Raw genomic sequence first — 24,512 nt, 5'->3', positions numbered from 1 at the left:
AAGGTCCCCAGATAGTAGGTGCAGCGGTAAGATTTTAACCCAGGTTTTGTCTGACTCCAAAGCCTAGTCTTTCCACTACACAATGCTGCTTCTCTAGAGCAGGTTTAAATGAATGAGAAGAGTTGATTATGCTAAATCACTCAACTTTGTACAAATGAGTTTGAGTAACATTTTAACTTTATTTTCAGGAGTGGCCCAATAAGGCTGTACTTGGTCAATACTACAGACATAACCTAGGGTCTAGGGGCAACTTAAGGAACATTAATAAACACATAAGCACACACATACATACCCAGTACTAGAAATGATTTAAAAAATCAGATCTTAGCTCAAAAAGATGAACTACAGTTAACCTTTATTCTTTAGAAATGAACTTTCCACAATATTAATAAATCTCATTTTTAGCTCTGCTTTGAAGTACTGATACCAGTGAAGTAACCTTTTTCTTCTTTGAATCTTTTCTTGTAAAATTATAGTTTTCTCTTTTTCTAAAATAGCAGGAAGTTCCTTCCAGTTCTTAATAAAGATAAAGGGAGCATTCATGGACTTGAGTAACTGCAGAGGAGCATTATGGTAAACAGATGAATTTCCACAGCTGCCAGCTGTCATTACGTCTTCTACCACGGGAACGGAGCCATAGGAGCAAGCCTCATATATTCTGTAACACTCCGTGTTTACTCCTGCTGGGCACAACGTGAGATCACTCTGACGCAGAGCATCTTGATAATTCTTAAGGCTTTCATTTGTTTCTTGAGGCTGCCACCTAGGAAATCAGAAAAAAAACTGAAGTTTTCACTTTACTAAGCATATCTTTTGTGAAAGAAAATATTTTATCTTTTAATGTTGGTTACAAGAAATGGTAAACACATTATACAGATGGCAGGCAGAAGAGATGAATAAAATCTTGCCCAAATAGATTTCTTGAAAATATTTAAGAAGTTTACAGCTACACATTTTTTTTTTTTTTTTTTTTTTACAGCTACACATTTAAAAAAATCTAGTGGCCATACAATTTCTGAATGAAATTATATCAGCCAAAATTTTGTAAGTGCGTGTCTTCTTTCTCTACCTCACCTTCCATCCAAATGCCTGCCCTTATGGAGCTTACTATCACAGTTCTAGTGGTGGAGGCAGATAGTAACCAGGTCAAGTCAGTAAATTATTTAGAAGGTGTTAAGTGTTGTGTGGAAAAATAAAGCAGAGAAGTGAGGAGGGAGTTTTTGGTAGGATGGTATTGCAACTGTAAATAGGTGATCAGGGAGTGTCTCACTGCATGGGCATCTGAGCGGAGAGCCAGAGGTGAGGGAGCAAACCATACAGATACCTGGGGGAAGAAAAGAGCACAGAGCAAGCATAAAGGCCATGACATGGCATGTGCCAGGCATGTTCAAGGGACAGCAAGGAAGCCAGGGTGGCTAAAGCAGGGTAACTGAAGGGGAGAGGTGTAGAAGATGAAGTCAGAGCACCCAACACACGGAGTTTTGATCAGAGGGTTAACTGACCTCATCTATGTTTTATCAGAATCTGGCTGTTGTGTTGAGAATAGATTGTATGGGGCAAGGGTAGGAGCTGAGTGGCTAGTAAGAAAACTAGACGTTCCCTCCTGACTTCCTATTTTCTCAGTGAAATAAGCAATAGGGTCATAAGGTAAGAGCAGTTGGGAAGAGAGAAGAAGGTATGAAACAGTCTTCTGGGAGAGAGGAAGAATACATGGACAAGGGAGATGGATGACAGCTGGACACTCAAGGGTCAGGGTTTTTTATATATATATATATATATATATATATATATATATGTACACACATATATATATTAGGTCCCATTTGTTTATTTTTGCTTTTGCTTCCTTTGCTTTAGGAGACAGATCCAAAAAAATATTGCTGTGATTTATGTCAAAGAGTATTCTGCCTATGTTTTCTTCTAGGAATTTTATAGTATCTGGTCTTATATCTAGGTCTTTAATCCATTTTGAGCTTATTTTTATTACGGTGTTAGCGAATGTTCTAATTTCATTCTTTTATGTGTAGCTGTCCAATTTTCCCAGCACCACTTATTGAAGAGAATGTCTTTTCTCCATTGTATATTCTTTCCTCCTTTGTCATAGCTAAATTGACAATAAGTGTGTGGGTTTATTTCTGTGCTCTCTAGTCTGTTCCATTGATCTATGTGTCTGTTTCTATGCTGGTACCACATTGATTTGATGACTAGCTTTGTAGTATAGTCTGAAGTCAGGGAGCATGATTCCTCCAGCTCTGTTCCTCTTTCTCAAGATAGTTTTGGCTATTTGGGGTCTTTTGTGTTTCCATACAAATTTTAAAATGATTTGTTCTAATTCTGTGAAGAATGCCATTGATATTTTGATAGGGATTGCACTGAATCTGTAGATTGCATTGGATAGTATTGTCATTTTAACAATATTAATTTTTTCAATCCAAGAACAAGGTATATCTTTCCATCTATTTATGTTATCTTCAATTTCTTTCATCAGTGTCTTATAGTTCTCTGAGTATAGATCTTTTACCTCCCTAGGTAGGTTTATTCCTAGGTATTTTATTCTTTTTGATGATATGGTATATGAGACTGTTTCCTTAATTTCTCTTTCTCATAGTTCATTGTTAGTGTACAGAAATGCAACCAACTTCTGTATATTAATTTTGAATCCTGCAACTCTACTGAATTCATTGATGAGCTCTAGTGGTTTTCTGGTGGCGTCTTTAGGATTTTCTATGTATAGTATCATGTCATTTGCAAATGTGACAGTTTTACTTCTTCCTTTCCAGTTTGGATTCCTTTTGTTTCTTTTTCTTCTCTGCTGTAGCTAGGACTTACAAAACTATGTTGAATAAAAGCAGTGAGAGTGGGCATCCTTGTCTTGTTCCTGTTCTCAGAGGAAATACTTTCATCTTTTCACCATTGAGTATTATGTTAGCTGTGGATTTGTCATATATGGCCTTTATTATGTTGAGGTATGCTCCCTCTATGCCCACTTTCTGGAGAGTTTTTATCATAAATGGATGCTGAACTTTATCCAAAGTTTTTTCTATCGAGATGATTATATGGTTTTTATTCTTTACTTTTAAAATATTTATGTTCTTTATTTTTGGCTGTGTCAGGTGGGTCTTAGTTGTGGCACATGGGATCTCTGTTGAGGCATGTAGGAATATTTTGTTACAGCACACATTCTCTTCATTGTGGTGCGTGGGCTTCTCTCTAGTTGTGGTGTGTGGATTTTCTCTCTTTAGTTGTGGTGCGTAGGCTCCAGAACATGTGGACTCTGTAGTTTGCGGTACGTGGGCTCTGTCATTGAGGCACGTGAGCTCAATAGCTGTGGCGTGCGGGCTTAGTTGCCCCACAACATGTAGGATCTTAGTTCCCCAACGAGGGATCAAACCCATGTCCCCTGCATTGAAAGGCACATTCTTAACCACTGGACCACCAGGGAAATCCTCCCAATTACTGTTTTTGATATAATATTTTACATCTAATTGTTTTATGCATCCCTTAACTCAGGGGTCCCAACCTCTGGGCCACAGACCGGTAGTGGTCTGTGGCCTGTTAGGATCCGGGCCGCACAGGAGGAGGTGAGTGGTGGGCGAGTGAACAAAGCTTCATCTGTATTTACAGCCCTCCCCACTGCTCACATTACCACCTGAGCTCCACCTCCTGTGAGATCAGTGGCGGCATTAGATTCTCATAGGAGGGTGAACTCTACTGTGAACTGTGCATGTGAGCGATCTAGGTTGTGCACTCCTTATGAGAATCTAATGCCTGATGATCTGAGGTGGAGCTGAGGCAGTGATGCTAGCGCTGGGGAGCGGCTACAAATACAGATTATCATTAGCAGAGAGGTTTGACTGTACAGAGACCATAATAAATCAATTGCTTACAGACTCATATCAAAACCCTATCAGTGGAACTTCCCTGGTGGCACAGTGGATAAGACTCCATGCTCCCAATGCAGGGGGCCTGGGTTCAATCCCTGGTCAGGGAACCAGATGCCACATGCATGCTGCAACTAAGAGTTCACATGCCACAACTAAGGAGCCCTGGAGCCGCAACTAAGGAGCCCGACTGCCTCAACTAAGGAGCCCACGTGCTGCAACTAAAACCCGGCACAACCAAATAAGTAAATTAGTTTTTAAAAAAACAAACCCTATCAGTGAGTGGCAAGTGACAAGCTGCATCTTATGGAGTAGACTGGACATAAGCAACACACTTTGGGTGTCACTGCCTCCCATCACCCCCAGATGGGACCATCTAGCTGCAGGAAAACAAGCAAAGGGCTCCCACTGATTCTTTATTATGGTGAGTTGTATAATTATTTCATTATATATTACAATGTAATAATAACAGAAATAAAGTACACACAGTAAATGTAATGAATGCGCTTGAATCATCCCCAAACCATCAACACCCCCACCACCCCAAGTCCGTAGAAAAATTGTCTTCCACGAATCTGGTCCCTTGTACCAAAAAGGTTGGGGACTGCTGTCTAACTGCTTATTGTGGATATGGATGATTTTACTACTTTTGTATTTTAACCTCCCTACCAGCTTTGTGTTGTGGTGATTTCCTGCTTTCACTGTATGTTTGCCTTTACTTCTTTCATTTTGTAATCTTCTTCTTTCTAGTTGCGGCATTTTCTTTTTTCATTTAGAGAAGTTCCTTTAACATGTGTGGTAAGGCTGGTGCTGTACTCTTTTAGCTTCTGTTTGTCTGTAAAGCTTTTGATCACTCCATCAAATTTGAATGAGAGTCTTGCTGGGTAGAGTATTCTTGGTTGTAGTAGAGTCAGGCTTTCTAAAAGAGAGTATCTGCTCCAATTAATGTATTTCCAGATCTAAAAGGACATTTAAACTTTTCTGATGACTCTGCTTTATACATGAAACTCCATTTGTTTATCTAAAAATAAAGTGAATGATCCCCAAATTTCTTCCTTCAGTCCATGAACACCTGTTTCATGATCACTATGTAAAAGATGGAAGAAAGTTAACCCAGTTAAATCCATCCATCCATCCATCCACTCCCCACTTATCTGGCCTACTTTATTCAAGGTCCTATGTTACATCTGGTAATTCAAAGAAGAATAGTACATGGCCTCTGTCCTCAGGGTGGTGTCAGGTTCCTGAAGGTGTGAGGAGTATGGCATGCCAGTCTTGGAACACTGCACTGGTTTGTTGAACATCTCAGAGATGAACCTAAGACAATTACTGTCATTTACAATCTCCTGTGTTCAAATCTGACTAACAAATATTATTGAGGAAACCTGAACAATTGACATTTGCATATGATAGTTACCAGCATTCCCCTTCAAGATGGACTATAGGAGAGTCTCTCTATTTTTAATGTATATAACATAGTTTCTTCACAACTTTGATTACTAATGTATCTTCTGGAGAAAGACTGGTATTAATGGAGTTAAAAATGTCTGTGAAAACCTGTGCTGTCACACAAAGCAACTCTCAGATTGGAGACAAAATGGATGAATCAAGTAGACATAGAACTTACTGTTCTCTTGCTGAAACCCAACAAAGCTTATCATTCCCATCTTGCTTCAAAATGTTCATTAGTGCTTGTCTGGATGAATTTTCATAAATGGTTCCTACGAAATTACACAAGTATGGCCTTTCATTATGCAGCATTGACCAATTCGCCTCCACCACAGGAAAATTCCTGTATCTATAAAAATAAGTACATGTGAGTTAATAATATATGACAATAGGGCTAGCAAAATTTCCATAATCCAACATCTTAGGTAGCATGATGATGTAGAGAAAAGAGTTTTAAAATATGATTTTCTAAACCTCAAATTATAATTTTCCATGCTTACTTTGGAAAAGTTCCTAAATCTACTGACTTAAAAAAAATTCTCACTTTGACATCTTTTACAAAATTGCTATAGAGACTGCCTGAAGTGTTTTTTTTATATTCTTCAACTTCCATTACTTACCTGAAGTTATAAGACAGGTTGAATTTAAGAACTTAAAGGTATAAAGAATCTTCTACATTCATAATAATCATAATTTAATTAATGTTTTAGGCAAGTGATGGAAAGTTTACAGAATACATACTTTGCTATAGCAAAGAACTCCAACTCCAAAGGCTTATCAAGTAGATAAAAAAAAAAAACAACCTTACATACCACACAGGAGAGGCCTGTTGCACCTGGCCCATTCTAATGGGCATTTAGTAATTCCAGGCATCAAATTATGTGCCTGAACTACAACCTTCACATAAGAGAAAGCTTAACGTTAACAGTTAGTCTATAACAGGTTTTCTCGATCTCGGCGTTACTGCCATTTGGGCCAGATAATTCTCCATTGTGGAGGCTGTCCTCTACATTGTAAGATATTTAGCAGCAGCCCTGGCCTCTATCCACCAGATGCTAGTACAACCTCCTCTCTCGACTTTGTAACAACCAAATATATCTCCAGACATTGCCAAATATCTCCTGGGGGTGGGGGTGGGGTGAAATTGCACCTGGTTGAGAACCACTGATCTATAGGAAAGATACTGGCTTTGTCCAACATTACTGTGTTATGTGTTACTGTGAAAAAGTAATTCTTTTGTTTCAAAACATTTTACAAATATGGGCTCTACACAAGGGATAGATTTTTCAGAGCACCTTAAACTTGGCTATACCTAACAAACCTTTTTGTCTGCCCTACCTAAGCCTGCTGAGTCAGAATTTTGTTGTGGAAGGCCAGGCAATATGTCTTATTAATGTGCTTCCCTGGTGATATTTGTGTAGCCAACTGGGCAGCAGTCTAAGGTCACATTTTGTAACCAGTGATAAAATAATGCATAATGAACATCTGATTCAAATACAGTATCAAATTACTGAGCTATTTCATAATTCATCCATTCAACATATATTTATTGAATGCTTACTCTGTAGGCACTGTTTTAGGCTCTACAGATAAAATAGTGAACAAAAGAGACAAAAATCCCTGCCATCAGGAAGTTTATGTACTAGTGGCAACTTAAAGTCAACTTACTGTTATTCAAAGGCTCTCTATTAACAGAATGATACAAAATAAGTTTCCAGTTCTATAGAAAGAATTTACATATAGTACATACTATTTACCCTTTCTTTTTACACAACAGATTAGTGCAAATTCTATCAGTCTTAGTCGTAAACCTGAGTATATTATAATCCTCCCAAACCCCAGGGTCCGTGTGCTCTTCATTTAATATTGGATCTAAAGTAAGGATTTAAGGGGAGTTCGCTGGTGGTCCAGTGGTTAAGACTCCATGCTTCCACTGCAGGGGGCATGGGTTCGATTCCTGGTCAGTGAACTAAGATCCCGCATGCCATGTGGCATGGCCCCTCCCACCAAAAAAAGAAGAAATAAAGTAAGGATTTAAGAAAACTCTATATCTATATGTTATATAGGTATAGTTATATAGATATATAGATTCTATAATTGTTTTAAGAAGGTCCGTCTGTCTGCCATCCACTGCTAAACATTTCTTTAAGGTACTAGTGATAAAGTTGAAAATTTATCCTATGACTTGGGGTTCTAAAATACAAAAATGTAACTCATCTGCTCTCCTCATAAAAGTCTAAAATACTCTAACAACATCAGTATTATTACCAAAGCATGAGACCGAACCACATTTTTGCCCATAGAAAAGGTTGTACATGGCCTCAATGAGCTCAGAAGAACTACATTTAATACAAATTTAAAACACAATCTTGCTGATACAGAAATTCAGGTCTTAGAGTCTAAAAACATGTAATAATATTTGGTACTTACGTTGCTACTCCTAAAGGCCATTGAAAAACATCCATGTTATTAATCCAGGGGCTGTCATATATTATGAAAAGTAGTTCCACAGAGCCTCCATTTCTTTTGAGAAACTGGTTTATCCACTCATTATTACAATGTTCATTTCCAAGCAAAACAACAGCAAGATGCTGGAGTTTTTGAGTTTGCACTAAATTTTGTGCATAAAGTAACCACTGGGTGGCATAAAAGACCTTTGCTTTTTCTCTTCCATTTAGAATGAGTACCACATTATTCTCATCAACAGAGAAGTACCCTGGGACCACAGCTGGACCAGTGATGAAGCTGTTAAAAACAAAACAAAAACAGGAGACAAACAAAAAGAGAACAAAAGTATTTGGTATCAGAAGTTTTAAATAATTTTATATAAAGTATATAATGAAACAATCCATATTCTTTCTAGAAATAATTTCTATAACACATGTTTTTTTGAACTTTGGATGACAGGACATAGATGTAGGTTAATGGGAGACTTTGGTTGTAGACAGATTAATTATATGCAAATTTGAAAGTATCCACAGGAAAAAATATTTACCTTATACATCTAATAAAAGTATAAATATAAAAATTTGAATGGGAAGATATATATAACAAATTCACAATAGTTAGTGGTTGTCTCTTAGGAGGAAGGAAGAGGAAAGGGCCTGAGGAACAATACAAAGAGAGCATTTATTGCCTTTACTGGAAATATCTAATTCTTTTATGAGGAAAGTTAAAGATCTGAAGCAAATATGACAGAGAGCCAGAATTTGTTAGTTCTAGCTGGTGGGTAAATGGGAATCTATTGTATTACTCTCTATTCTTTAAGGTATTTTAAAAATATCATAAAAGGAATAGATACATTTCATAACTCACATTTCATATTATGTGCTGCTTTGAACAACCAATACCATTGAAATATTTTAAATGAATATGTATTAAATACAAAAAATACCATTTAACCTATCGTAAAGTTAGTTACAACGGTCCCAGATTCTTTGCAACCTGCTCAAACATTTCTTTATAACTTGCTAGAATCTTTTTTTTTTTTTTTTTTTTTTGCAGTATGCGGGCCTCTCACTGTTGTGGCCTCTCCCGTTGCGGAGCACAGGCTCCGGACGCACAGGCTCAGCGGCCATGGCTCACGGGCTTAGTTGCTCCGCGGCATGTGGGATCTTCCCGGACCAGGGCACGAACCCGTGTCTCCTGCATCGGCAGGCGGATTCTCAACCACTGCGCCACCAGGGAAGCCCCTAGAATCTTTTAATATTTAGTACAAATATGCTGAAATCCTGCTTTTCTTGCTTATTGTTGGGGATAAAAAAACTAACATTATTAAATGCCTTTTATATACATGATACATAGGCACTCTGCACAGGTTATCCTTTAACCTCCACAACAACTCTGCAGAGGAGATTAGTCCCCCATTTTGCATTTGGGAAATCAGGCTTAAGTTGCACAACCTGTGATGGCAGCATCAAGTTTTGAATCAAGATCTAACTTCAGAGCTTGAGTCATTCCCATGACACTATGGTTAACAAGTACTTGAATTGTAGATATTAGTTACAACACAAAATATAAATATGTATTTTGTCTGTATATATACCGAATGAATTATATGACATTATTCTACAGTGATAATAAGCTACAGGGATCAGAAATGCATTTTGAGTCTGCTTTGGACAGGAAGATGCCAAATAATTCGGCGATCATTTAGTAATTTAAGAGAATGGGCAGAATCTGAGGGGTTAGAAAGCACTTTAAAGAGAATGATGATAATTATGATAGGTTTAAAATACTTATTATTGGTAGTACATGAACACTTTTTCTCTCCTTTAAAATTACAGGTGGGAATAGTTCTAATTATATTGACCCACACAAATTAACAAAAGCATGATTCATTCAGGGCACATTTGACCCATCTTGGAATCTCCACAGCTCTCTTTTTGTAGAATGCTCTCACATTCCAGCAAGCAGGCATGTCAGCTCTTATGCTCTGACTAATTGGTTTTCTAGACCTCAAGGCCATGTTCAAGTAATAGTGAAAGCCCTGGGGTCAATGCTCTGGAGCAAAGGTATAGATCGGAGGTTCCCAAATTTTATTGGTTCCCAAGACTTTCAGTATTTTAGTAATTTTTTCAAGCCAGAAGAAATGAGTAATGGTTCAGTTTTTTAAGTTGTTAGATCCAAATAACTTAGTATTTATGTCCTAAGAGCTTAGAAGCCACTTTAAAAATAATACACATACACTGAAGGAAAAAATAATATTCCTATTTCATTCTTAACTAACCACACATACTTAATAATGGGATGTGTGCACCTGTTGAGCACTAAACAACTTCTGAAACCTTGGAATCAGAGAGGACACTGCCACCGTCACTGCCTGTTCCACTTTGGTTTTTGCACAGTACTTGGATTTGATCACAGCAACCATAGGAAATCCAGCTCCACAAATGTATGACATCTCTGAAATGGATGTAGGGTGATCTAATGTTGAAACTGTGAACTACCTCAAACTACTTTGCATGGTGTTTGACAGATATGAAGTATAATTGTGATTCCTACAAATATTTGTGGTGCCCCAGGGTGACTTAGTATACAGTTTGGGAAGCACAGATTTAGGTAAAGAAACTTTAGGGGTAAAAAAAAAATCCCATAAGATTCAGATAGTTGTGTGTGTGTTGGGAGGTGTCAGACTGCAGTGTGTTGAGAAGTGAATGAGAAGTAAGGGGACAGTAAGAAGTAAGTGGGGAGAAATGCAGATCAAAACTACAATGAGGTACCTCATACCAGTCAGAATGGCCATCATTTAAAAGTCTACAATTAACAAATGCTGGGGAGGGTGTGCAGAAAAGGGAACCCTCCTACACTGTTGGTGGGAATGTAAATTGGTGCAGCCACTATGGAAAACAGTTTGGAGGTTCCTCAAAAAACTAAAAATAGAGTTACCATATGATCCAGCAATCCCACTGCTGGGCATATATCCAGATAAAACTCTAATTCAAAAAGATACATACACCCCTACGTTCATAGCAGCACTATTCACAATAGCCAAGACATGGAAACAACCTAAATGTCCATTGGCAGATTAATGGATAAAGAAGATGTGGTACACATACACAATGGAATATTATTCAGCCATAAGAAATAATGAAATAATGCCATTTGCAGCAACATGGATGGACCTAGAGGTTTTCATACTAAATGAAGTAAGTCAGAAAGAAAAAGGCAAAAACCATATGATATCACTTATATGTGGAATCTAAAATATGACACGAATGAACTTATCTACAAAACAGACTCACAGACATAGATAACAGACTTGTGGTTGCCAAGGGGAAGGGAGGGGGGAGGGTTGGACTGGGAGTTTGGGATTAGCAGATGCAAAGTATTATATATGGAATGGATAAACAACAAGGTTCTACTGTATAGCACAGGGAACTATTATTCAACATCCTGTGATAAACGATAATGAAAAAGAACATGAAAAAGAATGTATATATATGTATAACTGAATCACTTTGCTGTACAGCAGAAATTAACACAACGTTGTAAATCAACTATACTTGAATAAATTACAAAAAACAAGTAAGTGGGGACAGTAAGTGTAGACAACTCTTCTGAAAGTGTGGATGAGAAGGTGAGAACGCAATAATGAGTGAAAGGTGGGAGACAAAGGAGAGCAAGGAAGTAACCGATGGAGCAAGGTCTTGGGATATGCAGAAGGGATGCACAGGTGGAGGGAGTTAATACTGAACACAGGTGAGGGAGATCACCTCATTTTCTGAGAGCTGAGGAAAGAGAAGGTTAGGTGAGGGATCACATAGAGATCATGTAGGTAAATGTTAGAGGAGCAGCTAGTTGAGGGAGATAATTGCGGATATCTTGAGGAAATAGAGGCAGGGTTGTTTGCTGAGAAAGAGAGGGTTAGGCAGGTGTTGGGTAGTGGCCTAAAGAAGAGTAGAAAAATCTGCTTCTTTTATTCTTTCTGTATTTTCTATCTTGAACGCATACTAGCTATCCAGTCATGCAAGCTAGAAACCAGGGAACTGTCACATTCGATTCTTGCTCTTATCTAATAATCCTTAAATTCTGATAGTTCTGCCCCCAAACTTCTAAAATTCCTGGCTCTGCCAGAATACCACTTCCCAATTACATCCCTTATTAATATCTCTGCTGGATACTTATAGTTTCCTAATGCAATGTTCTGGTCTGCCTGCATTCAGCTGTCCCCTTCAAATCATTTTTCCACATAGCTACTAGAGACATCTACACAAAAAACATACATGACAATACATACCACTATCTAGCTTAATCATCTTCAACTGCTTTTCACTGAACAAGAATAAAGTCCAAGAGTTTTAATGTGGCAAATACAAGGCCCATGATGATCTGGCCCTTGCCCTCCACTCCCAGTATGAGCTACCCAACCCCATCTTCATGCTCTAGGGATTCTGAATGGTTTGCGATTCTATGCACAACCCAAGCTGTTTATCAATTCTTAGGCCCTGATATTGCCTCTGCTGGGAATATAATCACTCCTCTCACTGCCTTCCTAAATCCTACTAATCTTTTAAGACTTAGCTCAGCTATCACCTCCTCTAGGAAGTCTTTCTTGATAGGCCCCATATCCCCAACTCTACTCATACTGAGTTAGTGGCCTTCCCTCTATATTTCCCTAACAACTAAGGAGTATGCACGTCCTTACCATTATGCTTTGTATAAGGTATGAAAATTATTTATGTGTTTATCTCAGCCACTAGTGTGTGAACTCCCTGAGGCTAGGGAAAAGTATTTTATTCACTTTGAAATCCGAGCCTAGTATGAACTAACTAGCAGGCATTCAGTAAATGTTGAATGAGTAAGCCATAATTCTCTTTAAGGGAGTTATCCTACTGCATTTAAAATATGAATCAAGTTACAAAAATTCAATTTAATAATAAATTTCTAGCTATACACTTATTACATAAAGTAGGGTATATGTATGAGATATTATAGTATATTTATGCATGATAAAAGATGTATTTTAGTTTCCTAAAATTATTTATCATGCATCAGTCACAAATATCCATTAGCTGAAAAATGAACATAGTTAAGGAGCTCATACACAGAATTTTAAAACAGTGACTTGCTCTTCTAGATTTCTTAGCATATATTTAATAGTCAGAACTTCTAATTTTCAATATTTATTATTTTTCTGCTAGGTTCGGTTGAAAACTTTCTTCCCAATAAGTACTTTCAATACTTACAAAGTCCAGAGAAATTATTTGAATATTGAATTCTAAGCTGAACGTGAGCAAAATATATTTTTTTAGAATCCAATATAATTACTGTTTCATTTTTTCTAAATTCAGTGAGTGCTACTGAACAAACACTATATGCTATTACATTAAGTGAGTTACAGATAAGATTAATAATTGCCAGTTAAGAGACTGGCAAATGCCTTGATAAAGAATAAGCGCACAAACTAAACCATCCACACAGCTCTCAACCATCGAATTCTACATCATTTTGGGTTAATAAATAGTTTTAGAAAATAGGTATACTGAACCCATGAATGGCCCTTACTTTCGAATAGCTGTTGCAATTCACCCTACTTTTGTGGCATCATTGCCATGACTCCACGCCTTCTGAATTCAGTGTTTATGATGGGACACTCCCACCCTCACACTAGCTTGGCTGGAGTGGGAGAATGGGCATTATGAAAAATTAACTATATTGTCTTTCTTTACCAATGAAAATTTTATTTGAGATCTGTATTGATCTATGGTCCCATATATGACAGAAACACAGTGTAGCCATTAATATTAACTATAAAAGCTTTCACTCACTGTAATGGGTAGTGAGCTCACTAAATTCTTATAATAGTAATATCTGGAAGTTCTAAAAATAGGAATCAGACACATTTTATCATGGTCTTCAGAAATAAGTTCAACTTTTTCATAAGGAGCAGATGCTCATTGAAAATATAATTGAATTTAGGACTTCCCTGGTGGCGCAGTGGTTAAGAATCCGCCCGCCAATGCAGGGGACACAGGTTCATGCCCTGGTCGAGGAAGATTCCACATGCCACAGAGCAACTAAGCCCGTGCACCACAACTACTGAGCCTGTGCTCTAGAGCCCATGAGCCACAACTATTGAGCCCACAAGCCACAACTACTGAGCCTGTGCTCTAGAGCCTGCGTGCCACAACTACTGAAGCCCACGTGCCTAGAGCTTATGCTCTGCAATGAGAGAAGCCACCACAATGAGAAGCCCACGCACCACAATGAAGAGGAGCCCCTAGTCGCCGCAACTAGAGAAAGCCTGCATGCAGCAACAAAACACCCAACGCAGCCAAAAATAAATAAAATAAATATACTTATTTTTAAAAAAGAAGGTAGGGCTTCCCTGGTGGCGCAGTGGTTGAGAATCCGCCTGCCGATGCAGGGGACACGGGTTCGTGCCCTGGTCCGGGAAGATCCCACATGCCGCGGAGCAACTAAGCCCGTGAGCCATGGCCGCTGAGCCTGTGCGTCCGGAGCCTGTGCTCCGCAACGGGAGAGGCCACAACAGTGAGAGGCCCGCATACCGCAAAAAAAAAAAAAAAAAAAAAAAAAGAAGGTATAATTGAATTTAGATAACAAATTAAGTAATTTAGCATCTAACTTTTGTTTTATCAAATGGGTAGACATTTATATATCTTACGATAATGCCTGCACATGCACATTACAGAATTCTGAAGGCAGTCTTTTGGGGAAAATCAAAGGTCATGATAAGCAGAAGACTCCTCCTAAGAAATTAAACATAAAGTTGCCCTTTGAAATTAAACTATAAATGAACATATGAGGAATATGAGCAGAGACAGGCAAAGTTCCTTCAAGAGACAGAATGAGTGCCATGCTAGCTTGTAACCTAACTGAACACATTAACATAAAACATGTATCAAAAAGGTGTTTATTGGGAGGTATGTGAATGGAGAGATAATAGACAATAATGGAAACACAGAGAAAAGGAGAACTGAAAGGTAGGGAGATGTTGCAGTACCTATTTAAGTAACAGTAAAAATGATAAAACTAATAACAAGATGTCTATAGTGATTACCATGTGCCAGATACTGGTCTAAGCACTGTATATCTATTAATGCATTTAATCTTCAAAACAATCCTGTGAAATAGAAACTAATATTTACCCTAATAATTATTTTAAATTATATTATAATTATATATATATTACATTATATTATAATTATTTGAAACTCAAGGAAATCCAGGCACTGAGAGGTTAAGAATCTTGCCAGGGTCAGACACTAATAAGAGGTAAAGCTGGAATTGGAACTGAGATATTCTGGCTTCAGAGTCTGTGCCCTTAACAACTCAGTCACATTGCTACACTGCCCAGAGGTGACTGGACTTCACCAGGCTGCCTCACAAGCTCAGTTTGCCCTGCATGTATTCATCTATTCACATCCTGAGCACAGACTATGTATGGTACTGACTCAGTGGTGAACATGGAGTCATTCATTTCTTCCTTTCTGAAACACACAGATTTGAAAGTGCTATATATAGTTATAGCCCACATTTTGATTCCATATTTAATCAAACAACTCTCAAATATTTAGGTATCACCTGTAGTCTGCCTATATGGAAAGAATGTGCTGGTCAAGCCAATATAAACATGTGGACTGACTGATAGTTCTATTTCCATTCTGAGTTATTTACTTGATATTCTGGATTACATTATTTGGGCCTATGAATAGATAAGAATCAGCATTCAGGAGCCTGATCGACCCTGGAACACTGAGAATACCCTTTCTATTTTCTGCCTCGGAAGTGTTGTGAAATTAATGTTAAATAGTATAAGCTCTTTATAAACTTAAAGGTTTATTTAAATAGAATGTGTTTGTGCTTATTTAAAGGATTTTGATAGTATTTAGAAACTCTTTCTATATCTTCAAGATGAGCGATTACTGCCAATTCACTTTTGGTCAAATAAAAATGAATGTGTTGGGACCTCCCTGGTTGCACAGTGGTTAAGAATCCGCTTGCCAATGCAGGGGACACGTTCGAGCCCTGGTCTGAGAAGATCCCATGTGCCACGGAGCGACTAAGCCCGTGCACCACAACTACTGATCCTGCGCTCTAGAGCTCTAGAGCCACAACTACTGAAGCCCATGCACCTAGAGCCCACGCTCTGCAACAAGAGAAGCCACCTCAATGAGAAGCCCGCGCACCGCAATAAAGAGTAGCCCCCACTCGCCACAACTACAAAAAGCCTGCACGCAGCAACAAAGATCCAATGTAGCCAAAAATAAATAAATAAAATAAATAACTTATAAAAAAAGAATGTGTCGAAACATTTAAGTTAGCACCCAAAACTTGCAATTTCATAAAAGTTTATTAATTTTGGATAAATTATGTATGCTACTTTCCATGAGCCTAAAACTTTAATAAGCTGTTTTTAAAAATCTTCTACAGGGCTTCCCTGGTGGCGCAGTGGTTGAGAGTCCACCTGCCGATGCAGGGGACACGGGTTCGTGCCCCGGTCTGGGAGATCCCATATGCCACGGAGCGGCTGGGCCCGTGAGCCATGGCCGCTGAGCCTGCGCGTCCGGAGCCTGTGCTCCACAACGGGAGAGGCCACAACAGTGAGAGGCCCGTGTACCGCAAAAAAAAAAAAAAAAAAAAAATCTGCTACAATAGTGAACTTCCTTGAATAAACAGTTCTCTTAAATTCTAAAAGGAAGTAGCTTTGTTATTTAATCATAATATAAAATCTCAGGTAAAAATTTCAGAAGGAAACAGGAAGTTAGTTTTTCTTTTGGGTGTTAATGCCACTTGCTCAAAACCTTTGCTGTAGTAACACCGTATATTAACTTCTCTATGAACTTCAAATAATTCTTTTGAAAATTCTAATAGGTAGGTAGACCTAATAGACTAATACTCATAACACATGTTTACTTTTAAAACAGCAAAATGTTACATTTATATGCATAATACACATTTACTTTCAAACACCCAAATCCAACTATTTTAAGTTTAGGATTATGTATAAACTCTTCAATGGGATTAGATCAATAGAAGCCTGGAGATAAAAGGAAAAATAATCATTACCAATGATGATTTAAAAGCCTGTTTACTTTTCAAGAATGATTACTTTGAAAAGACACATGCAATGAAATTGCTTTCCAAGTGTGTATACAGTAAATAAAGAATTAAAAGAGCAGCGAAAATTCAAATGAAACATATTAACTATAGCTATTCCTCTTGATTTCTGTGAGAAATAAATGGAAACCTAAAGGAAACCATAAACTTTGGTTCACATTTTTTTTTCCCTTAATAATATAATTGTTAAATGAAATAAGCATTTTAAAATAATTATTTTGGGTTTTTATTTCAATAAGAAAGCAAAATCTAATAGAAAATAGCATTCTTTCATTGTCACAATATTTCTAAATAAAATGATCTTAATTTTATTTTAAAATCTTCAGAAAATATGCAATTACAGGTAAAAAGTTTTATAAAAATAAGAGTGCAAAAATGTCAATAATACATTGGTTTTATTGAATTAAAAAAAGATTTCTGAATATTGAAATAAAATGGTAATCTATACTATCAAATCATGCTAGAACTCATACATGAAATGTTTTGATAAAAATTTCAAAATTAATAGCAGTAGCTTTGCTACCATGTGAATATATAAAAATATGTAAATCTATTACATGAAGGAGAAAAATAAAAATACTTAAGTTTGCATATTATTCCCCCAACATATAGAATGTTACATGTTTATCAACAACCAAATGTTACAAAATTTAGAGCATGAACTTTTCCATATAATCAGAAATGTTTTGATTTAAATGAAATAGACATGATTCCAAAAAAACCCGTATTTTGTAACATCCAATTTTATAAGAAAATGTTTAAGGTAAGCTTTAACTACAAATATATGTACATGAGATTTATCTCTCCATCCTTCACAAGTTGAAGTGAAAATATTTTCTATAAATATTGATATATTTTCCTCTGATTTTTCTTCTAGTATTTACATAAAAAATTGTACAGCAACATATCAAAGGTTAATGTTGCACAATTAATACCTGTAATGTGTTCTTTCAACAACTAAATTTCCTTCTCTCCGCTGAGCAGTCACATCAGTGGGCTCAAGTAAACCTTCAAAAATATGCTCCCATAGATACAAACCTGGTAATCAAAAAAACAAAAAATGAAAGCATTTACCTTCTGGTGTACTCTAGTGTGTGAGATGAATTTATGTTCTGCTCTTTCATATCATTTGATTAGGAAACCAGATTCTATTCCTCTTTGGGCCCAAAATCATCAATATGGCAGCTAATGTACGAGAGACTAAACTCAGAGGTTGTCAGTGTAAAATGTGGGTTATATTAAAGACAAAAAACTCTCTTACTCTAAATTTGAGAAACCTCTAATCATCACTGGACCTTTACTACCTATCTTATCCTGAAATGTGTTATATTACAGTGTAAGTTACTATATGATTACAGTGTAAGTTACTGTATGATTAGGACTGTTTCTATATTATAACAAACTGGGGGTGGAGTCACCATCTCATGCCAAACAGAACCAGAGAAGCTCATGTATGTACATATACATTCAATATGTCAAGGAGATATTACCTCCTCCCCACCTGAACACACATCCTTCACTGCATGATGCCCTCTGCAAATAAATGCCACTGTGTCTTTTCTCCTTAGGCTGGCTCCTACGTTTTATCATGATTTCACCTGAATGAAAGGTCTGAGAGTAGAGGTCTCAGAGCTCTGTATTGTCATACAATGAGGTAATCTGGAGATGAGGAGGTAATCAGGGAGCCCAATTATGTAAATGTAACTAAAAAGTTATATTGAGAGATGTGTTTTGTTCCATTCTCATTACACTGTGGTACTAAAAGACACACAAAACCCATGTTTAAAGACTTGGCTAATCAGATAAAGCTTTCCAAATATGGTAGGCTAAGTAATGCTTTCCTCCAACCCAAGAGGTCCAAAGATGAAATCTCTAGCACCTATGAATGTTAACTTTACAAAACAAAAGAGACCTTCTAAATGTGATTAAGGTAAGGATGCTGAGGTGGAGAGATTATGCTGGATTATCTAGGTGGGGCCTATGTAATCACAAGGGTCCTCAGGAAAGGGAGGCAGGAGACTGAAAATGAGGGAAAGGGATGTGAGGAGGAAGCAGAAGTCAGAGTGAGGTGGGGCCATCAGTCAAGGAATGCAGGCAGTCACTAGAAACTGTAAAAGGCAAGGAAACAGATGCTCCTCTAGAGCCTCCAAAAGGAATATAGCCCTGTGGACACATTTTAGATTTCTGGTTTCAGAAACGTAAGCTAATAAACTTATGGTGACCACAGTTAATAATACTGTATTGCATATTTGAGAGTTGCTAAGAAAGTAAATCTTAAAAGTTCTCATCATAAGAAAAAAATTGTAACTATGTGAGGTGATGGATGTTCACTAGACTTACTATGTTGATCCTTTCACAATATATACAATATATCAAATCATATGTAGTATACCCGAAACATATTTATATAATGTTATATGTCACTTATGGATCAATTAAAAAAATGTGTTGTTTTAAGCCACTAAATTTTTGGTAATTGGTTATGGAAGCTAAAGGAACCTATAGATTATGCAGCAATAGATTATGGTACCTGGAAATGGGGTGCTGCTATAACAAATACTTAAAAATCTGGAAGTGCCTTTGGAATTGGGTAATGGGGAAAAAGGCTGGAAGAATTTTGAGAAGCATGATTTAAAAATACCTAGATTAGATTGCCTTGAACAGACTGTAGGTAGAAATATGGATGTTAGTGACTCGTTTCTGAGAACTCAGAAGAAAGTGAGGAGAACAGTAGAAAAAAACCTGTATCATTTTAGAGAATACCGAAATAACGATAAACTGACTGTTGGTAAAAATATGCACATTAAAATTGCTCTTGGTAGGGGCTCAGAAGGAAATGAGGAACATGTCATTAGAGACTGGAGAAAAGGGGATCTTTGTTATACAGCAGCAGAAAGTTTAGCTGAACTGTGTCCTGCAGTTATATGATAAACTTGGATGGTTAGCTGAAGAGATTTCTAAGTAAAGTGTTGAAGTTGTGGCCTGGTTTCATCTTGATGATTACAGTAAAATATGAGTTGAAAAGAGAGACTGAGGAAAAAACTGGTAAGCAAAAAGGAACAATGACTTGATGATTTCAGAAATTCTTAGCCTATTCAGATTGCAAAAGAGGTGAAAAATTAGGAGATTCACTGTCAAGAAAGCATGCTCTGGAGAGAAGGCTAAGGATGTAGGTGACATCCTTTTGCTAATGCCTGGTCAGAATACTCAATTACAAAGAGGGTTTTTTGAAAACATTAGGTGTTAATTTATGGATCTCCTTAGCCATCTCAGCAGAAGCTAGAAATAGAGATGGGATTATCCAGGTAAGACCTGTGGAGGAACTCTTGTCTAAAAAAGCAAATCTTTGTGACATAAATGGGAGACCCACAAGGTTCTTGAGAATGTTATATTAACAGAAACACTGCCAGCTTTGACTAAAGGGGACAGAGACAGCTTGAAATGAAACAAGCTTACTGGACTCCCAAAATCCTAACAGCAGGAACAGGATGCTAAAACTACTGGGCTGCAAACACATGCTAACCTTCCTGAAAATGGAAGGATGACTTCCCAAGCATGGAGCTGAAAGTCCAGAAGTAAAGCTCTGAGCCACAGAGTACTCCCAGGCATTGAAACCTAATGGAGTTTGCCTGGCTGGATATCAAAATTGCTTAAACCTGTGAATCCATTTTCCTTCCATTTTCTCCCTTTTGGAATAGGAATTTCTATAACTGGTATCCTATGACTGTGCCTAGAGAATAGGCCAATGAATGAATGCAGTGCTTGATAAAGCTCATCTGGACATTTTGTGCCTATTGGATTGAAATGAGAAAAGTCTGAAAACATGAAACTTGTTAAGAAGTTGATATAATTAAAAACTAGAATGGGGAAGTGGAAATTTAAAGGAAGAAATTAATATTAGAGATTTTATAGACAAAAAAATTGCTAGAACTTGATGATTGGATGCCTGGGTCTGGGTACTAGAACTTCAGAGGTCAGTAGTAATTTTCAAGGATGTATATATGTATGTATGCAAGTGTCTATGAATTTATGAAACATCATGGGTCAGGCACTACTATTCTGTTTACTTTCCTTTCACCTGGTACCTTCTATCCATATCCCTTACTATACATAAATCTAACTAATGTTTTATGGCCAAAGAAAGCCCCTTCTAACTCACTAAATTCCTTCTGACTCTTCTGTCATTGAGGGTGCCCCATTCTCTAATTGAGCATATCATATAACTTGGAACACTACACTCTCATGATACTCAGAGCAAAAATGCTTTTGTGGGCAAACAAGTTTAATCAACTACATACTATATCCCCTTCTTAGACATTCACAATGAACACTGGCATATTAAAGGCTCTGACAAAGCCCTGCAAAAAAGAACCTTGTTCAACTTTGTTCAGTTCAACGTTTCCAAAACTTGTTTGGCCATTAAGGGCAGGGGCCACATCTTATACTTGTGCATCAAGTGTCCAATAAACACATAATTCCATGAAAATTCAGTTGACATAGGCATTTCATTATAATTATGCATACACAACCCACTCTTTGTATTGACAAATAAAGCTGTGCTCTGCTAAAGACCAACAATAGAATATATGTGTGCATGTGTGTGTGCATTTACACAGATGTTGTCTAACAGAAAAGAGAAATGGAATATTGAGAAAAAGTGAAAAAATACATCAGTATGTCTTAACAAATGATGAAATAAACTGTAACTATATTAACAAAGTGCTTTCTACATGTCTCAGCTTTAAATATTAACTTACCAATGGCAGCTTTGCCCCAGATTTGTACATGGAAGTCTTTTTTCTCTTTTGTGGACTTACTTAATATCTGTAGTCTGTGTTTTTGCTCATTTTTTTCATCTTCTTCCCAAGGATTCCATTCTTCACTTCTCAAAGTAGATTGTTCTATGTTATAAAAAGAGTAACAAGAGTTATCAATAAGGTAGAGCTTCAGTTGTAGATAAATTCAAGCCATTTAAATTAGACGTTAGGGAGTTTTAATTACATCCTAACTTCAATTTTTCAAAGATAAAGCAACAGAATTTGAACTGGTTTAATACTGTAAAAATAAAAAAAGAAAATCATAATTTAATTTTGATTGAACCGTTAACCTGAAAGAGCTTGATATAAAATAATAAAATGTTGACACGAGGCAGGAAATTCTCTCTCCCAAACAATGCCTTCTAAAATGACTGGGTACAGTAATACGCATCAAGTTACAAGTTTAACTTTTGCCAGTTCTTTACAGATCGTATATATGTAAAGCAACCTATACATAAAAACTTGACTTCAACATGAAAAGTGTCCCACAGTTTCAGATACTATTGTGCAAAATTCTGAAAGAAGGGAGAAATAAGCCTGAGTCCGATCCTGACATAGGTCAAAATACAAGAGAGGGGATCAAAACTTGGAGATGAAGCACTCTGGCCTTCCGAAGTCACAGCAGGATAAGAGCAGGCTCTTTGTTTCAATATGGGAATAGATGTCCTTAAGCCAGTGGCGTTCCAGCGAATCTCTGGCATTTCGTGACGATATCTTGGATATATATTTTTTAACATCTTTGTTGGAGTATAATTGCTTTACAATGGTGTGTTAGTTTCTGCTTTATAACAAAGTGAATCATGTATACATATACATATGTTCCCATATCTCTTCCCTCTTGCGTCTCCCTCCCTCCCACCCCTCTAGGTGGTCACAAACCACCTAGCTGATCTCCCTGTGCTATGCAGCTACTTCCCACTAGCTATCTATTTTACATTTGGTAGTGTATATTTGTCCATGCCACTCTCTCACTTTGTCACAGCTTACCCTTTCCCCTCCCCATAACCTCAAGTCCATTCTCTAGTAGGTCTGTGTCTTTATTCCGGTCTTACCCCTAGGTTCTTCATGACTTGTTTTTTTCTTAGATTCCATATATATGTGTTAGCATACAGTATTTGTTTTCCTCTTTCTGACTTACTTCATTCTGTATGACAGACTCTAGGTCCATCCACCTCACTACAAATAACTCAATTTCGTTTCTTTTTATGGCTGAGTAAATATTCCATTGTATATATGTGCCACATCTTCTTTAACCATTCATCTGTTGATGGACATTTAGGTTGCTTTCATGTCCTGGCTATTGTAAACAGAGCTGCAATGAACATTTTGGTACATGACTCTTTGAATTATGTGGAGTAAAGACAGCCTCTTCAATAAGGGGTGCTGGGAAAACTGGACAGTTACATGTAAAAGTATGAAATTAGAACACTCCCTAACACCATACACAAAAATAAACTCAAAATGGACTAAAGACCTAAATGTAAGCCCAGACACTATCAAACTCTTAGAGGAAAACATAGGCAGAACACTATGACATAAATCACAGCAAGATCCTTTTTGACCCACCTCCTAGAGAAATGGAAATAAAAACAAAAATAAACAAATGGGATCTAATGAAACTTAAAAGCTTTTGCACAGCAAAGGAAACCATAAACAAGACCAAAAGACAACCCTCAGAATGGGAGAAAATATTTGCAAATGAAGCAACTGACAAAGGATTAATCTCCAAAATTTACAAGCAGCTCATGCAGCTCAATAACAAAAAAACAAACAACCCAATCCAAAAATGGGCAGAAGACCTAAATATCTTGGATATTTAAGATGTGTTTTAAAGGTGTGCGCACCTGTCAGCCCCAGGGGTAGGGAGTGGGGACGGCGTGTGGGACTTGGGCGAGGACGGGGGCATTCATACATACATCCTTCAATCCCGAGGCCTGGGCTGGCTATCGAGAGTTGAAGGAGGAAAAGCGCACCTCGGGGCCTGGGGGCAATCCCGGACCCGAGAGCAGGACCGGTGGCCGCGCGGCTCCGCTAGCCCAGCCCCACCAGCCCGCAGCCCCGAGTCCCGGCGCGCAGCCGAGGAGGGAGGCCGCGGGCCGGTGTCCTACCTCGGCCTCGCCTCTCCCGCGCCGGGTCAGCCACCTTCCGGAGGCCCCGCGAGGACACGTCCTGCGTCCGGCGGCGGCGCCCGAAAAAGACGTGGTAGGCAGCGTAGATGGAGAAGAGGCAGTACAGGACGATAAGAATCGAGCAGAGACGCTTCCGCGTCAGCCGCATCCCACTCAGCCTTCCCCTCAGGCCACCACCGCTGTGGAGATGGGCCAGAGGCGAAGCCGCCACTCCGCGCTGCGGACCTAGCGTCGCCGGGTGCAGACCCAGGCCCTGCCGGAGGGAGTAGTCACCCGAAACGGACCCTCCCGCCACTTCCGCCCAGACGCGCCCCGACCCCGCCCCTCGCCGTCGCCCCACCTAGGACTCGCCCTCGGCCCCGCCCTCGGCCCCGCCCAAGCCTCTCTGCGGCTCCTCCGTCCCGCCCTGCCATCGGCCCCGCCCGTTCGGGGAGCGCTAAGATCCTTCTTGCCTCGGACTCTGGAATCGGGCGTTGGAAGACCGCCCCTTCGCCCGCGCCAATCCATGACCTCTGCAGGGTATCCACGGCCACTTTCAACCCTGCCCATCTTCCGATGTACAGAAAGACTTCACCATCATCTGACCGCAAAGAAAAAAAACCAAAACAGCACCTTAGTCCATTAAGGCCACATGAAGGCATGGACCATGGCAG

General features: G+C 38.3%; 1 protein-coding gene across 3 annotated transcripts; it reads right to left on the bottom strand.

The window, feature by feature from the left end:
* Window positions 1-159: 159 nt before the first annotated feature.
* RXYLT1 (ribitol xylosyltransferase 1) lies at window positions 160-24,173 on the bottom strand. 3 transcript variants are annotated; one of them, XM_059080352.2, is made up of 6 exons: window positions 23,839-24,173; window positions 21,731-21,814; window positions 17,849-17,951; window positions 7,761-8,075; window positions 5,509-5,679; window positions 160-763 (listed from the first exon to the last, which is right to left on the bottom strand). In XM_059080352.2, the coding sequence occupies exons 1-6, from the start codon at window positions 24,005-24,007 to the stop codon at window positions 349-351; spliced, it is 1,257 nt and encodes a 418-aa protein (XP_058936335.1). In that variant the 5' UTR covers window positions 24,008-24,173; the 3' UTR covers window positions 160-348. The 3 variants fall into 3 exon arrangements, with proteins under 3 accessions (XP_058936335.1, XP_058936334.1, XP_066865785.1); XM_059080351.2 differs by having other exon boundaries at window positions 339-763; window positions 21,671-21,814; window positions 23,839-24,165; XM_067009684.1 differs by lacking the exon at window positions 17,849-17,951 and having other exon boundaries at window positions 339-763; window positions 21,671-21,814.
* Between the last annotated feature and the right edge of the window lie 339 nt (window positions 24,174-24,512).

The sequence above is a fragment of the Kogia breviceps genome, chromosome 12 (genome assembly GCF_026419965.1).
Source record: "Kogia breviceps isolate mKogBre1 chromosome 12, mKogBre1 haplotype 1, whole genome shotgun sequence".
In the NCBI taxonomy this organism is placed as follows: domain Eukaryota; kingdom Metazoa; phylum Chordata; class Mammalia; order Artiodactyla; family Physeteridae; genus Kogia; species Kogia breviceps.
This window is presented reverse-complemented; position numbering and strand designations above follow the sequence as displayed.

What these genes read in the sequence shown, in the direction of transcription:
- RXYLT1 (XM_059080351.2), bottom strand. Translation starts at nt 24,007, where the DNA reads ATGCGGCTGACGCGGAAGCGTCTCTGCTCGATTCTTATCGTCCTGTAC. An exon ending in TGGCCTTTAGGAGTAGCAAC is followed by an intron (nt 5,680 to 7,760) that starts GTAAGTACCAAA and finishes TTATTTTTATAG; the next exon opens with ATACAGGAATTTTCCTGTGG. An exon ending in TGGGTTTCAGCAAGAGAACA is followed by an intron (nt 764 to 5,508) that starts GTAAGTTCTATG and finishes CTGATTTCCTAG; the next exon opens with GTGGCAGCCTCAAGAAACAA.